At 42.8% G+C, this 15,691-nt stretch overlaps 1 protein-coding gene across 1 annotated transcript in view; it reads left to right on the top strand.

The window, feature by feature from the left end:
- The window catches only part of drd3 (dopamine receptor D3), a gene marked incomplete at both ends in the record, with an annotated part of 54,277 nt that extends 42,963 nt beyond the window's left edge, over positions 1 to 11,314 (top strand). Inside the window, 3 exons of the mRNA XM_084152110.1 lie at positions 4,998 to 5,063; positions 7,275 to 7,665; positions 11,118 to 11,314. Coding sequence (XP_084008236.1) covers positions 4,998 to 5,063; positions 7,275 to 7,665; positions 11,118 to 11,314 — 654 coding nt within the window. The remainder of the gene's footprint in view (positions 1 to 4,997; positions 5,064 to 7,274; positions 7,666 to 11,117) is intronic.
- Positions 11,315 to 15,691: the final 4,377 nt, after the last annotated feature.

The following is a 15,691-nucleotide window of genomic DNA, read 5'->3' as shown; positions in this document are numbered from 1 at the left end:
AACATCAAATTGATCAGAAATACAGTAAGGACATTGTTAATGTTGTAAATGGCTATTGTAGCTGGAAACGGCTGATTTTTTATGGAATATCTACATAGGCGTACAGAGGCCCATTACCAGCAACCATCAGTCCTGTGTTCCAATGGCACGTTGTGTTTGCTAACCCAAGTTTATCATTTTAAAAGGCTAATTGATCATTAGAAAACCCTTTTCCAATTATGTTAGCTCAGCTGAAAACTGTTGTGCTGATTAAAGAAGCAATCAAACTGGCCTTATTGAGACTAGTTGAGTATCTGGAGCATCAGCAATTGTGGGTTCGATTTCAGGATCAAAATGGCCAGAAACAAATAACTTTCTTCTGAAACTCGTCAGTCTATTCTTGTTCTGAGAAATGAAGGCTATTCCATGCGAGAAATTGCCAAGAAACTGAAGATCTCGTACAATGCTGTGTACTACTCCCTTCACAGAACAGCGCAAACTGGCTCTAACCAGAATAGAAAGAGGAATGGGAGGCCCCGGTGCACAACTGAGCAAGAGGACAAATACATTAGATTGTCTAGTTTGAGAAACAGACGCCTCACAGGTCCTCAACTGAGAAACGAGAAATTGCCAAGAAACTGAAGATCTCATCAACAGTGAAGAGGCGACTCCGGGATGCTGACCTTCTAGGCAGAGTTGCAAAGAAAAAGCCATATCTCAGACTGGCCAATAAAAAGAAAATATTAAGATGGGCCCATCTTAATCTTTTCTTTTTATTGGCCAGTCTGAGATATGGCTTTTTCTTTGCAACTCTGCCTAGAAGGTCAGCATCCCGGAGTCGCCTCTTCACTGACTGTTTTTTTGCGAGTACTATTTAATGAAGCTGCCAGTTGAGGACCTGTGAGGTGCCTGTTTCTCAAGTTAGACACTCTAATGTATTTGTCCTCTTGCTTAGTTGTGCACCGGGGCCTCCCACTCCTCTTTCTATTCTGGTTAGAGACATTTTGCATATATACAGTGTATTCGGAAAGTATTCAGACCCCTACCCGTTTTCCACATTTTGTTACGTTACAGCCTTATTCTAAAATGGATCAAATTATTAATCTACACACAATACCCCATAATGACAAAGCGAAAACAGGTTATTAAAAATAAAAAACAGAAATACCTTATTTACATAAATATTCAGACCCTTTGCTATGAGACTCGAAATTGAGCTCAGTTGGTCAGAGACCGCACACTCAAGTGTTTTGGAAAGAATACCGGGATATCGGTCTGTAGTTTTTTACATCAGAGGGGTCGATTGTTGGTTTCTTAAAGAGGGGAGCGACTCGGGCCATTTTAAAGTCAGGGGGGACGCAGCCAGTGGTCAGGGATGAGTTGATGATGGAAGTGAGGAATGGGAGAAGGTCTCCAAAGATAGTCTGGAGAAGGGAGGAGGGGATGAGTTCAATCCGGCAGGTTGTCAGGCGGCCAGACCTCACTAGTCAAAGGATTTCATCTGGAGAGACAGGGGAGAACAGGTCAAGGCATAGGGTAGTTGCGTGAGTGGGACCAGTGGATTCAATAGGCTGTAAATGAAGAGTGGATGTCGTCAACCTCCTTTTCAAAGTGGTTGACAAAGTCGTCGGCAGAGAGGGAGGAGGGTTAGGGGAGTTTCCTAGGGTTACAGGCAGAAGCTTGAAATTAGAGTGATAGAAAGTATTCAGACCCCTTGACTTTTTCCACATTTTGTTATGTTACAGCCTTATTCTAAAATTGATTGAATAAATGTTTTCCCTCATCAATCAACACACAATACCCCATAATGACAAAGCAAAAACAGGTTTTCAGAAATGTTTGCAAATGTATAAAAAAACTAAAACAGAAATACCTTATTTACATAGGTATTCAGACCCTTTGCTATGAGACTCGTAATTGAGCTCAGGTGCATCCTTTTCCCATTGATCATCCTTGAGATGTTTCTACAACTTGATTGGAGTCCACCTGTGGTAAATTCAATTGATTGGACATAATTTGGAAAGTCTCTGAATTTCCTTGAGTGGACTTGAACCCGATCTAACATATCTGGAGAGACCTGAAAATAGCTGTGCAGTGACGCTCCCCATGCAACCTGACAGAGCTTGAGAGGACTTTCAGAGAAGAATGGGAGAAACTCCCCAAATACAGATGTGCCAAGCTTGTAGCGTCATACCCAAGAAGACTCAAGGCTGTAATCACTGCCAAAGGTGCTTCAACAAAGTACTGAGTAAAGGGTCTAAATATTTATGGCAATGTCATCTTTCAGTTTTTTTAAATACATTTGCTAAACTTTCTACAAACCTGTTTTTGCTTTGTCATTATGGGGTATTGTGTGTAGATTGATGAGGAGAAAAAACAAATGTAATACATTTTAGAATAAGGCTGTAACGTAACAAAATGTGGAAAAAGTCAAGGGGTCCGAATATTTTCACAATGCACAATACAGTGGGTTGCGAAAGTATTCACCCCCCTTGGCATTTTCCTATTTTGTTGCCTTACAACCTGGAATTAAAATGGATTTTGGGGGGGTTTGTATCATTTGATTTACACAACATGCCTACCACTTTGAAACAAACAAGAAATAAGACAAAAAAACTGAACTTGAGCATGCATAACTATTCACCCCCCCCAAAGTCAATACTTTGTAGAGCAACCTTTTGCAGCAATTACAGCTGCAAGTCTCTTAGGGTATGTCTCTATAAGCTTGGCACATCTATCCACTGGGATTTTTGCCCATTCTTCAAGGCAAAACTGCTCCAGCTCCTTCAAGTTGGATGGGTTCCGCTGGTGTACAGCAATCTTTAAGTCATACCACAGATTCTCAATTGGATTGAGGTCTGGGCTTTGACTAGGCCATTCCAAGACATTTAAATGTTTCCCCTTAAACCACTTGAGTGTTGCTTTAGCAGTATGCTTAGGGGCATTGTCCTGCTGGAAGGTGAACCTCCGTCCCAGTCTCAAATCTCTGGAAGACTGAAACAGGTTTCCCTCAAGAATTTCCCTGTATTTAGTGCCATCCATCATTCCTTCAATTCTGACCAGTTTCCCAGTCCCTGCCGATGAAAAACATCCCCACAGCATGATGCTGCCACCACCATGCTTCACTGTGGGGATGGTGTTCTCGAGGTGATGAGAGGTGTTGGGTTTGCGCCAGACATAGCGTTTTCCTTGATGGCTATAAAGCTCAATTTTAGTCTCGTATGACCAGAGTACCTTCTTCCATATGTTTGGGGAGTTTCCCACATGCCTTTTGGCGAACACCAAACGTGTTTGCTTATTTTTTTCTTTAAGCAATGGCTTTTTTCTGGCCGCTCTTCCGTGAGACCCAGCTCTGTGGAGTGTACGGCTTAAAGTGGTCCTATGGACAGATACTCCAATCTCCGCTGTGGAGCTTTGCAGCTCCTTCAGGTTTATCTTTGGTCTCTTTGTTGCCTCTCTGATTAATGCCCTCCTTGCCCGGTCCGTGATTTTTAATAATGGATTTAATTGTGCTCCCTGGGATGTTCAAAGTTTCAGATATTTGTTTATAACCCAATCCTGATCTGTACTTCTCCACAACTTTGTCCCTGACCTGTTTGGAGAGCTCCTTGGTCTTCATGGTGCCGCTTGCTTGGTGGTGCCCCTTGCTTAGTGGTGTTGCAGACTCTGGGGCCTTTCAGAACAGGTGTATTATTACTGAGATCATGTGACACTTAGATTGCACACAGGTGGACTTTATTTAACTAATTATGTGACTTCTGAAGGTAATTGGTTGCACCAGATATTATTTAGGGACTTCATAGCAAAGGGGGTGAATACATATGCACACACCACTTTTTATTTTGTATAATTGTTTGGAACAAGTTATTTTTTTCATTTCACTTCACCAATTTCAACTATTTTTTGTATGTCCATTACATGAAATCCAAATAAAAAACATTTAAATTACAGTTTGTAATGTAACAAAATAGGAAAATTCATAATGTATATATTTTTTTACTGACAAATAAAATCTATCCAAACTGTGCAGCAGCCATTTGATAAATGGAAGGAGACCTCGGTTACTGGGTAAGCCTACAAGGTAGGGAGGGATGTATGTTCTGTTTGTCCAGATTGACATAGTCCATTGTGCTATTGAAAACGCAAACCATGATATTGAAATGCCCAAAGTCGGTATGCTTTGTTTATTGCTTGTGTGGTGCATTGGCACATAAACCTGTTGGTGGAAAATGCTTTGCTTATATTTTATAGCATTATAAATATGGCATCAAACTGTTGAAAATATGATTTCCCCCTAGCTGATTATCGTCTGCAGCTGGCTCTGATCGTAGTGTAGGCCTAATGAAACAGGCAGGGAGAGTGAACTTGTCCGTGGTGGTCAGTGAACCCACAACCTTCTGGCCTGTATCCCTTCGTGGCATCGACTATGCCACAAAAACATGCTCAAGTGGCAAAGTCGATATCCACGATTATAAACACAGGGTCGCTACAATTATTATGTGGTCATAAACATTATTTTGAGTTAATTCTATGAGGGTAAATTTCAAACTGTCCCTTACATGTTGAAGGATGAGTCAGTCATCATGTGTATCCCCCTCTCCATCCCTCTCTCGCTCTTTCCATCTCTCATCCCTCTCTCTCTCTCTCATCTCTCTCATCCCCCTCTCTCTCTCTCTCTCTCTCTCTCTTTCTCTCGCTCTCCATCCCTCTCTCTCTCTCCCTTCATCCCCCTCTCCATCCCTCCCTCTCTCTCCATCCCACTCTCCCTTCATCCCTCTCTCTCTCCCTAAATCCCTCTCTCCATCCCTCTCTCTCTCCATCCCTCTCTCTCTCTCATCCCTCTCTTTCTCCCTTCATCCTTCTCTCCATCCATCCCTCTCTCTCTCTCTCTCTCTCTCTCTCTCTCTCTCTCTCTCTCTCTCTCTCTCTCTCTCTCTCTCTCTCTCTCTCTCTCTCTCTCTCCATCCCTCTCGCTCTCCCTTCATCCCTCTCTCTCTCTCTTCATCCCTGTCTCCCAGGAGACATGTCTGCAGGAGGAAACCCCCAAGGAGAAGAGAGACCTGTCCCCCATCAGAATCAAAGTGGTAAGAGTAGTGTGTATATGTGTGTGTTTGTGTGTGTGTGTCTGTGTTTGTGTCTGTGTGTATGTGTGTGTTTGAGTGTGTGTGTCTGTATCTGAGTGTGTGCGTGCGTGTGTGTGCTCATGTGGTCTGCGTGTAGGTTTTTGTTTATGTTGGAACGTATGAGAGGGTAAAGTACACTCTTAGAAGTAAAGGAGCCTGGAAGAACCTTTTGGGGTTCTAAAAATTGCCACACAGGGAACCTTTCCAGTATAAAAAGGTTCCTTGAGGAACCCCTCTGAAAAGGGTATTTGAGGAACCCCTGTGTAAAGGTTCAAACTGGAACCTTTTTGTGATGGGAGGGGTAAAATGTTTAACCTTTTTAATAATATATTGTAGAGGTGGCAGCCTATCAGAAGATTGGAGGTGCAGCTTATTGGAGGCGTGGCTTTCAGATAGTTATTTTTGGCCAAATGTTGGAGTAAATGTCATTCCTGTTCATCATGTTAAGTTTGTACATATTTTACTAGTATATTTATGCATATTACATATTCTAATATAATATTAGTAATATTAACATTGCCTATTACGTATCGTAATAAAGTGTTAACTATTCAAACTTTGGGATTTGCATAGACTCTTGAGGAACTCAGGCTGCGTTTACACAGGCAGCCCAATTCTGATCTGTTTTTCACTAATTGTCCTTTTGACTAACCAAAGGTGCAAATATGAACAATTGACTAGCAACTAGCAACTCCAGGGGTTCCTTGAGGATCTCCAGGGTTCCTCGAGTCACCGCAAATACTAAGAGTGTATGGGAGATAGATAGCTTCGAGGCAGATAGATAGACAACCTGAGTTTTTGGATGGGTATTCAAGCTGCACTGTTGTTGGTTTAAACAGAATCTAAATAACTGACTCAATGAATCAGGTGGCATATTCAGATATTCTTGGCAGTGAGTGTCCATTCTCTTTTTAGCATTGTGTGTGTGTGTCATTATTTTGTCTTAGCCCCAGGGCTGCAAGGGAGCTGAAAATCTGAATTACGAAGCTCCTCTCCTCGCCTTACTGCCTCTATACTCCGATCCCAGCCTTTGGGTTTCGCGCTTTATTTGTCACACCAGCTCACGCATAATCCACAAATTACTTCAAAGATGGAGCAAATGACAAGCTTTAATTTCCTCCTGAGAACAGGGCTGCGAGGCTCGGCTGTGAGACGCGTGTTCAGACTGACAGGCTGAAACATGAGAAACAAGAAGGAAGGAGGAGTGAACTAGTAAGGGGTGGGGTCTCTGACAGGATGGGGCGGTGATCAGGGACAGAGACGTGTGGAATCAGGAGTAAGTGTCAGAGAATCCTGTCACCTGGAGTCCCAGGTCTGAAACAGTCCTTGATTAGACGGGAAATATGAAAGCAAACAGTGTTGCAGACCTTGATCTGCATACCCCCATCCAAGCCCCACCCTCTGGGATCAGACAAGGGGTTGTCTATGGACAAGATCAAATGAAATCAAATTTGATTTGCCACATGCGCCGAATACAACAGGTGTAGACCTTACAGTGAAATTCTTACTTACAAGCCCTTAACCAACAATGCAGTTTTAAGAAAAAAAGTGTTCAGTAAAAAATGGATAAGTAAAACATTTAAATAGCAAATAGTCCAGGTAGTCATTATTAGCTGTTCAGGAGTCTTATGGCTTGGGGGTAGAAGCTGTTAAGAAGCCTCTTTGACCTAGACTTGGCGCTCTGGTACTGCTTGCCATGCGGTAGCAGATAGAACAGTCTATGACTAGGGTGGCTGGAGTCTTTGACAATTTTTAGGGCCTTCCTCTGACACTGCCTGGTATGTACTGGGCCGTACGCACTATCCTCTGTAGTGCCTTGCGGTCGGAGGCAGAGCAGTTGCCATACCAAGTAGTGATGCAACCAGTCAGGATGCTCTCGATGGTGCAGCTGTATAACCTTTTGAGGATCTGAGGACACATGCCAAATCTTTTCAGTCTCCTGAGGGGGAATAGGCTTTGTCGTGCCCTTTTCACGACTGTCTTGGAGTGTTTGGACCATGATAGTTTGTTGGTGATGTGGATACCAAGGAACTTTAAGCTCTCAACCTGTTCCACTACAGCCCGTCAATGAGAATGGGGGCGTGCTCAGTCCTCTTTTTTTTTTTCCTGTAGTCCAACAGTAGAGTCATTGGTCAACACCTTCAGATGTGACTGACTGTGTGTTCCTTCCAGGAGAGTGTGGAACCGGCAGTGCCCCCTAAAGCTCGCCTCCTGTCGGGGTGCCTGAGGCGTAAGCGTACCCGGACAGGCCCCGTGGGGAACACTCTGCTGCCCCCAGTGGACATCCAGAACTACTGCAGCATCAGCCACGCCTCCTGCGGCCGCACCGAGCACGAGCAGGACCACGCTGAAGAAGAGGAGGAGTTGGCCAAAGAGGAAGCGCATATACCCATGAGGAGGAGCTGTGAGGTCAAGGAGCTGTCCAATGGGCACATTCGCACGGCCCTCCGTCCCGCCCCCCGCTTCTTCCAGTCCCTGGCTGGCCAACAACAACAACAACATGGAATCAGGAGCATGCAGAACAGGGAGAAGAAGGCTACGCAGATGCTGGCCATTGTTCTTGGTAAGAACTACTACTCTCTCTATTAGGACTATCACCATGTGTAGTATTTATTAATCTCTATGAACTCTACCACGTGATTTGACTGAGAACACATGGACCACATGGGGAAGAGTGGAAAGGAGAGGAGAGCAGAGGAGTCAAATGGGTCAATCGGAAGCTGGGGATGATAGACTCTGTATACTGTTGTAGAATACTGGGGTTATGGACAGGGGGGTCAGAGGTCAGAATCACTCTCCCTATTCCCGCCATTATAACACCATTATACTCTGCTGCACTATAGAACAATGTCTGGAGAGCCATACAATACCATTGTACTGTCTATGTAGGATATAAGTTACATTTACATTTTACATTTTAGTCATTTAGCAGACGCTCTTATCCAGAGCGACTTACAGTTAGTGAATACATATATATATATTTTTTATACTGCCCCCCGGGAAACGAACCCACAACCCTGGCGTTGCAAACACCATGCTCTATCAACTGAGCTACATCCCATAAGTTACAATTAATTACCTTCACTGCTGGGTGCCTAGCGCTAGTTTGTCTGCGGTTCTAGTGAGACTTTATTAAATTAGAACAGACCATGGTAAAGATAGATATGTAAATTGAATGGATGGATCTAAAGATAGATATGTAAATTGAATGGATGGATCTAAATATATATATGTAAATTGAATGGATGGATCTAAAGATATATATGTAAATTGAGGGGTGGATCTAAAGATATATATGTAAATTGAATGGATGGATCTAAAGATATATATGTAAATTGGATGGGTGGATCTAAAGATAGATATGTAAATTGAATGGATGGATCTAAAGATATATATGTAAATTGAGGGGTGGATCTAAAGATATATATGTAAATTGAATGGATGGATCTAAATATAGATATGTAAATTGATGGGTGGATCTAAAGATACTGAAGATATCCACTCTATGAGGCCAAACACTTGTGATAGCACCTTACCATTCTATCTGTCTTACACACACACACTGTAATGATTAGCGGTGGTGTTGGCCACCAATGGTTCAGGCTGTTCATTGTGAGAGCTGGCATGTTAGTGAGTCCAAGCCCTACTGAGTGACACTGAAGCTAATCAGAGGTGTCTGCTTAATTAGACAGAAGAGTCACGTACGCACACATACCACACACACACACACTCATGCGCACACACACACACACAAACACACACACAGAGCAGATGTCCTCAGCCTCACACACTCCCTAGCTTCTCTGGCCTAGAGAGAATTGGATCGGTCACCCATGTCACATGACTCAGACGACTTTGAACTGTGGGGGAGACAATCGACACCTAGCCCGCAATATCTTAATTTGATCACTCTGTTGTCGGTGAGAATTTTTTACAAATTAATTAAAAATGAACAGCTGAAATGTCTTGAGTCAATAAGTATTCAACCCCTTTGATATGGCAAGCCTAAATAATTTCAGGAGTAGAAATTTGCTTAACAAGTCATATAATAAGTTGCATGGACTCACTCTGTGTGCAATAATAGTGTTTAACATGATTTTTGAATGTCTACCTCATCTCTGTACCCCACACATATAATTATCTGTAAGGTCCCTCTTTCGAGCAGTGAATTTCAAACACAGACATTGAATATCCCTTTGAGCATGTTGAAGTCAGTGGAGGGGAGGACGGCTCATAATAATGGCTGGAACGGACGAATTAAATGACATCATACACATGGAAACCATGTGTTTGATGTATTTGATATCATTCCACTAATTCCGCTCCAGCCATTACCACGAGCCCGTCCTCCCCAATTAAGGTGCCACCAACCTCCTGTGGTTGAAGTTATTAATTACACTTTGGATGGTATATCAATACACCCAATCACTACAAAGATACAGTCGTCCTTCCTAACTCAGTTGCCAGAGAAGAAGGAAACCGCTCAAGGATTTCACCACAAGGCCAATGGTGACTGTAAAACAGTTACATAGTTTAATGACTGTGATAGGAGAAAACTGAGGATGGATCAACAACATTGTAGTTACTCCACAATACTAACCTAAATGACAAAGTGAAAAGAAGGAAGCCTGTACAGAATAAAAAGATTCCAAAACATGCTTCCTGTTTGCAATAAGGCACTTAAGTAATAATGCTAAAAATGTGGCAATGAAATGTATGTCCTGAATACAAAGCATTATGTTTGGGGCAAATCCAACACATCACTGAGGACTACTCTTCATATTTTAAAGCATGGTGGTGGCTGCATCATGTTATGGATATGCTTGTCATCGACAAGGACTAGGCAGTTTTTTGGATAAAAAGAAACAGAATAGAGCTAAGCACATGCAAAATACTAAATCCAGGTGTGCAAAGCTCTTAGAGACTTACCCAGAAAGACTCACAGCTGTAATCACTGCTAAAGGTGATTCTAACATGTATTGACTCATGGGTGTGAATACTTATATAAATGAGATATTTCTATATTTCATTTTTAATAAATTAGCAAAAATGTAAAAGAACATGTTTTCACTTTGTCATTATGGGGTATTGTGTGCAGATGGGTGAGATTTTTTAAATATTTTTTTTATCCATTTTGAATTCAGGCTGTAACACAACAAAAAATGGATTAAGTTGAGAGGTATGAACACTTTCTGAAGGCATTGTATAATTTTTTTTCAGGACTTAATACATTAGATCATATGAAATTGTGTACAATTTTTGGGGACCCGTTTTGGCTCGTTAGTGCTACTTTCAAAACTACTGGCAGAAATTATACGAAACCTTTATAACGCATCTTTAATAACACAAGATAGATATTGGTTTCTCCACTATGACGTACAAGTGTATCCGAAATGCAGCCGTAGGCTACACCTAAACCGTAGCCTATCAAAACTAGTTTCCCATTAGAAATGATCACTTTTATGATAATAGTCTAATTAAGATCTTACATCTGTACATTAAGTGTTTATGGGGGTATGGGTCTACTTGGAATTCTGTCAGTGTGTTGAAGTTGCTGTGTGTTAACTTGCTGGTTGATGTTTGTATAGGAGCATAAGTTAAACCCATTAACCCTGTAGACCAGGCTTGCTCTCTGTGGCTGCTGTAGTGTGCATTAGCTGACCCTAAGGCTAATGTATACACCACACTGTACAAGTTCATGAGGAATGAAGGGGTTTGACGTCTTAATTATGACTCACTCTCTTTTACTTTTTCACTCCCTCGCTTTATCTCGCTTTCTCTCTGTCTCGCTCGATCTCTCGTTCTGTCCCCCCCTCTCTCTCCATCCCTCTCTCTCTCCATCCCTCTGTCTCCTTTCTCCATCCCTCTCTCCCTCTCTCTCTCTCCATCAATCCCTCCCTCCCCCTTCCTTCCCTACCTCTCTCTCTCCATCCCTCTCTCTCTCTCCATCTCTCCATCTCTCCCTCCCCCTTCCCTCCCTCTCTCTCTCCATCCCTCTCTCTCTCCATCTTCCAGGAGTGTTCCTGATCTGCTGGCTGCCGTTCTTCGTGACTCACATCCTGAACACCCACTGCAGGACGTGTCGTATTCCCCCGGAGCTCTACAGCGCCTTCACCTGGCTGGGCTACGTCAACAGCGCCCTCAACCCTGTCATCTACACCACCTTCAACATTGAGTTCAGACGCGCCTTCATCAAGATCCTCAGCTGCTGAGAACACCATGGTCCAGCATGACCATGTCAGGCTAATGGCCATGCTCCTAAACTGTACTGGACCTTGGGCCCGGCATACCTGAGTATGAATAAGACGCATGAGTCATAGCCTGAGCTTGACAGCACATTATCAGGGGCAATGACTGTCCTTCATTAAGATAATCTGCTGCTGAGAGGCCAAGAGGTCCACCATGACCATGTCAGGCAAGGCTTCTGACCTGTACTGGACCTTAGGCCCGGCACACCTGATGTGCACACCTGAGCATGGATAATGGATACTGTACCTGAGCCATGGATACATGAGCCATGACCCGTCCATCTTCAGGGTCAATGACTCGTCTTCATTGAAATCATCTCCAGCTGAGAGGACAGATCAATAATGACTATGTCTGACCATGCTCTTCCACTGGACCTCTCAGCACACTTTAGCACACCTGAGCAGAGAACTCTCCGGCTGCCTCCTGACGGTAACACAGGCCCAGTACACCTGAGCTGAACTACAGGTACTGCATCTGGCTTAGCTGCTAGTTAGCTGGGCAAGGACCTGCTCTACCTGTGTTATACTGTACACAGCAGGCAGGAGACATGAAGGGAGGGTATGGGAGTGAAATTCAAACCATACAAATTACTGCTACAATACTGGTGATTTCCACACATCCACATGACACAATGTACAGCCATCAAAAGACATTGAATGTCCTCTCACTGTTTGCTGCTGCCTAACGCAGTGGTATTCAACCGGAGGTACTGCAAGGGCTCCCCGACAATAAATAAAATACAAAAAAAAAGTGGAAGAAATATAATTTTTATTTCAATGTTGTTCTGAATATCCCTAGCAACAATAGATTAAACACATTTTTAATGATATACAATGCTTTCAGAAAGTATTCACACCCCTTTACTTTTTCCACATTTTGTTGTGTTACAGCCTGAATTTAAAATTGATAACATTTAGAATTTTTTTGTCACTGACCTACGCAAATACCCCATAAAGTGAAATTATGTTTTGAGAAATGTTTACAAATTAATAAAAAATGAAAATCTGAAATGTCTTGAGTCAATAAGTATTCAACCCCTTTGTTATGTCAAGCCAAAATGGTTCAGTCTGCTTGCAAACAGACACTGGGAGACAAATTATCCTTTCAGCAGGACAATAACCTAAAATACAAGGCGAAATATACACTGGAGTTGCTTACCAAGATGACATTGAATGTTTCTGTGGCCTAGTTACAGTTTTGACTTAAATTGCCTTGAAAATCTATGGCAAGACTTCAAAATGCCTATCTAGCAATGATCAACAACCAACTTGATAGAGCTTGAAGAATTGTAAAAATAATAATGTGCAAATATTGCACAATCCAGGTGTGCAAAGATCTTAGAGATTACCCAGAAAGACTCACAGCTGTAATCGCTGCCAAAGGTGATTCTAACATGTATTGACTCAGGGGTGACAATACTTATGTAAATGAGATATTTCTGTATTTCATTTTCAATAAATTAGCAACCATTTCTAAAAACATGTTTTCACTTTGTCATTATGGGGTATTATGTGTAGATTGGTAAGGAAACAAATCTATTTAATCAATTTTGAATTCAGGCTGTAACACAACAAAATGTGGCATAAGTCAAGGGGTATGAATACTTTCTGAAGACACTGTACCTACAGTAGAAAAGAGGAGAATATCTTATTTCTAATGATGTGAACTTTATTTCTCAACTCCTAATACTGAGCAAATTACACTCACTGGAGCCAATTACACTCACCGGAGTATCTGACAGCCTTTGAAAAAGCAGCAGCGAATAGGCTACCAGTGAGACAAGTGCTGCTGGCTGCTTGTAAGCTTTCTTGACTTGGACATTAATTTTTGCCAACACATGGCTTACCTTTGTTTAACCTGCTAAACAGCTGCTCTTAGTGAACATGTGTTTAGAGTTACCTTTCTAGCTAATAGGCTATGTTAGAGTTTATACTTCCTCTTCCAACTATGATGTGGGGAGTTCAAAATAATGAAAAACTATCTACCAAATCTATTCATTTAAAAATTAAAATACTTCTTCTTGCCATTATCATTCACCTGATGATAAGACAAGACGTGAAAAAAACAAACGTATGATGGGGATCCCTGGGTCGCCGGTTTGCCTGGGAGGGGGTCCCTGGGCAAGAAAAGGTTGAAGACCCCTGTCCTAATGTGATCTTTGTTTGAGGTACAAGGAATGATACTCTGTCCTGGTTTTGGTGTTTTAAGGCATTTGTTGGTCCAAATATAAATCTGGTTGAAAAAGTGACCTGAAGAAAGATCCTCAGTCAGTAATACTCACACAGATCAGTCACAATCACAATTCTCAGTTGGATGCCTGGAACAGTGTTATGATCAGGCTACTAATGCTGACGTCACGTGTCAATCAAAGCACAGAGTCTTTCTTGCCTCAGTGTATTACTATTTGAGTCTACAACTCACAGCTCAAGCACAGATCTAGGATGCGTCCCAAATCATATCCTATTTCCTACATAGTGCACTAATTCTGACCAGATGTAGTTTGAATAGGGTGCCATTTATGATGCAACCCTAGAGTTCACAGCTCTGTCTCCTACACTAGTCCCAACTGATGACTCAAAGCTACAGTATACCCTGGACAACACCCTGTCGTTCTCCGCTAACATCAAGGCGGTGACCCGATCCTGTAGGTTCATGCTCTACAACATTCGCAGAGTACGACCCTGCCTTACACAGGAAGCGGCACAGGTCCTAATCCAGGCACTTGTCATCTCCCGTCTGGATTACTGCAACTCGCTGTTGGCTGGGCTCCCTGCCTGTGCCATTAAACCCCTACAACTCATCCAGAACGCCGCAGCCCATCTGGTGTTCAACCTTCCCAAGTTCTCTCACGTCACCCCACTCCTCCGCACACTCCACTGGCGTCCAGTTGAAGCTCGCATCTGCTACAAGACCATGGTGCTTACCTACGGAGCTGTGAGGGGAACGGCACCTCCGTACCTTCAGGCTCTGATCAGTCCCTACACCCAAACAAGGCCATTGCGTTCATCCACCTCTGGCCTGCTGGCCCCCCTACCTCTGCGGAAGCACAGTTCCCGCTCAGCCCAGTCAAAACTGTTCGATGCTTTTGGCACCCCAATGGTGGAACAAGCTCCCTCACGACGCCAGGACAGCGGAGTCACTCACCACCTTCCGGAGACATTTGAAACCCCACCTCTTTAAGGAATACCTGGGATAGGATAAAGTAATCCTTCTACCCCCCCTTACCCCAGCCCAAAGAGAAAAAAAAAATATATATATATATTGTAAAGTGGTTATCCCACTGGCTATCATAAGTCGCTCTGGATAAGAGCGTCTGCTAAATGACGAAAATGTAAATGTAAATGTATACATGTACTATAGCAAGGGTCATGGCTCCACAGTTCAATTCATTTCTAAGGTTCACTGAGGTGATTGGGCCTATTATATTCAGGACAGCAGTACTTGCTATTACTACTGACGTCACCCGCCACCAGAGCCATGTTTTTAGAGGACTACAGTGGGGAAAAAAGGATTTAGTCAGCCACCAATTGTGCAAGTTCTCCCACTTAAAAAGATGAGAGAGGCCTGTAATTTTCATCATAGGTACACGTCAACTATGACAGACAAAATGAGATTTTTTTTCTCCAGAAAATCACATTGTAGGATTTTTAATGAATTTATTTGCAAATTATGGTGGAAAATAAGTATTTGGTCAATAACAAAAGTTTCCCAATACTTTGTTATATACCCTTTGTTGGCAATGACACAGGTCAAACGTTTTCTGTAAGTCTTCACAAGGTTTTCACACACTGTTGCTGGTATTTTGGCCCATTCCTCCATGCAGATCTCCTCTAGAGCAGTGATGTTTTGGGGCTGTCGCTGGGCAACACGGACTTTCAACTCCCTCCAAAGATTTTCTATGGGATTGAGATCTGGAGACTGGCTAGGCCACTCCAGGACCTTGAAATGCTTCTTACGAAGCCACTCCTTCGTTGCCCGGGCAATGTGTTTGGGATCATTGTCATGCTGAAAGACCCAGCCACGTTTCATCTTCAATGCCCTTGCTGATGGAAGGAGGTTTTCACTCAAAATCTCACGATACATGGCCCCATTCATTCTTTCCTTTACACGGATCAGTCGTCCTGGTCCCTTTACAGAAAAACAGCCCCAAAGCATGATGTTTCCACCCCCATGCTTCACAGTAGGTATGGTGTTCTTTGGATGCAACTCAGCATTCTTTGTCCTCCAAACACAACAAGTTCAGTTTTTACCAAAAAGTTCTATTTTTGTTTCATCTGACCATATGACATTCTCCCAATCATCTTCTGGATCATCCAAATGCACTCTAGCAAACTTCAGAC

Source organism: Coregonus lavaretus (assembly GCF_964263955.1).
Source record: "Coregonus lavaretus genome assembly, chromosome: 34".
Classification (NCBI taxonomy): domain Eukaryota; kingdom Metazoa; phylum Chordata; class Actinopteri; order Salmoniformes; family Salmonidae; genus Coregonus; species Coregonus lavaretus.
The sequence above is the reverse complement of the archived record's forward strand: the minus strand, read 5'-3'. Positions and strand labels throughout refer to the sequence as shown.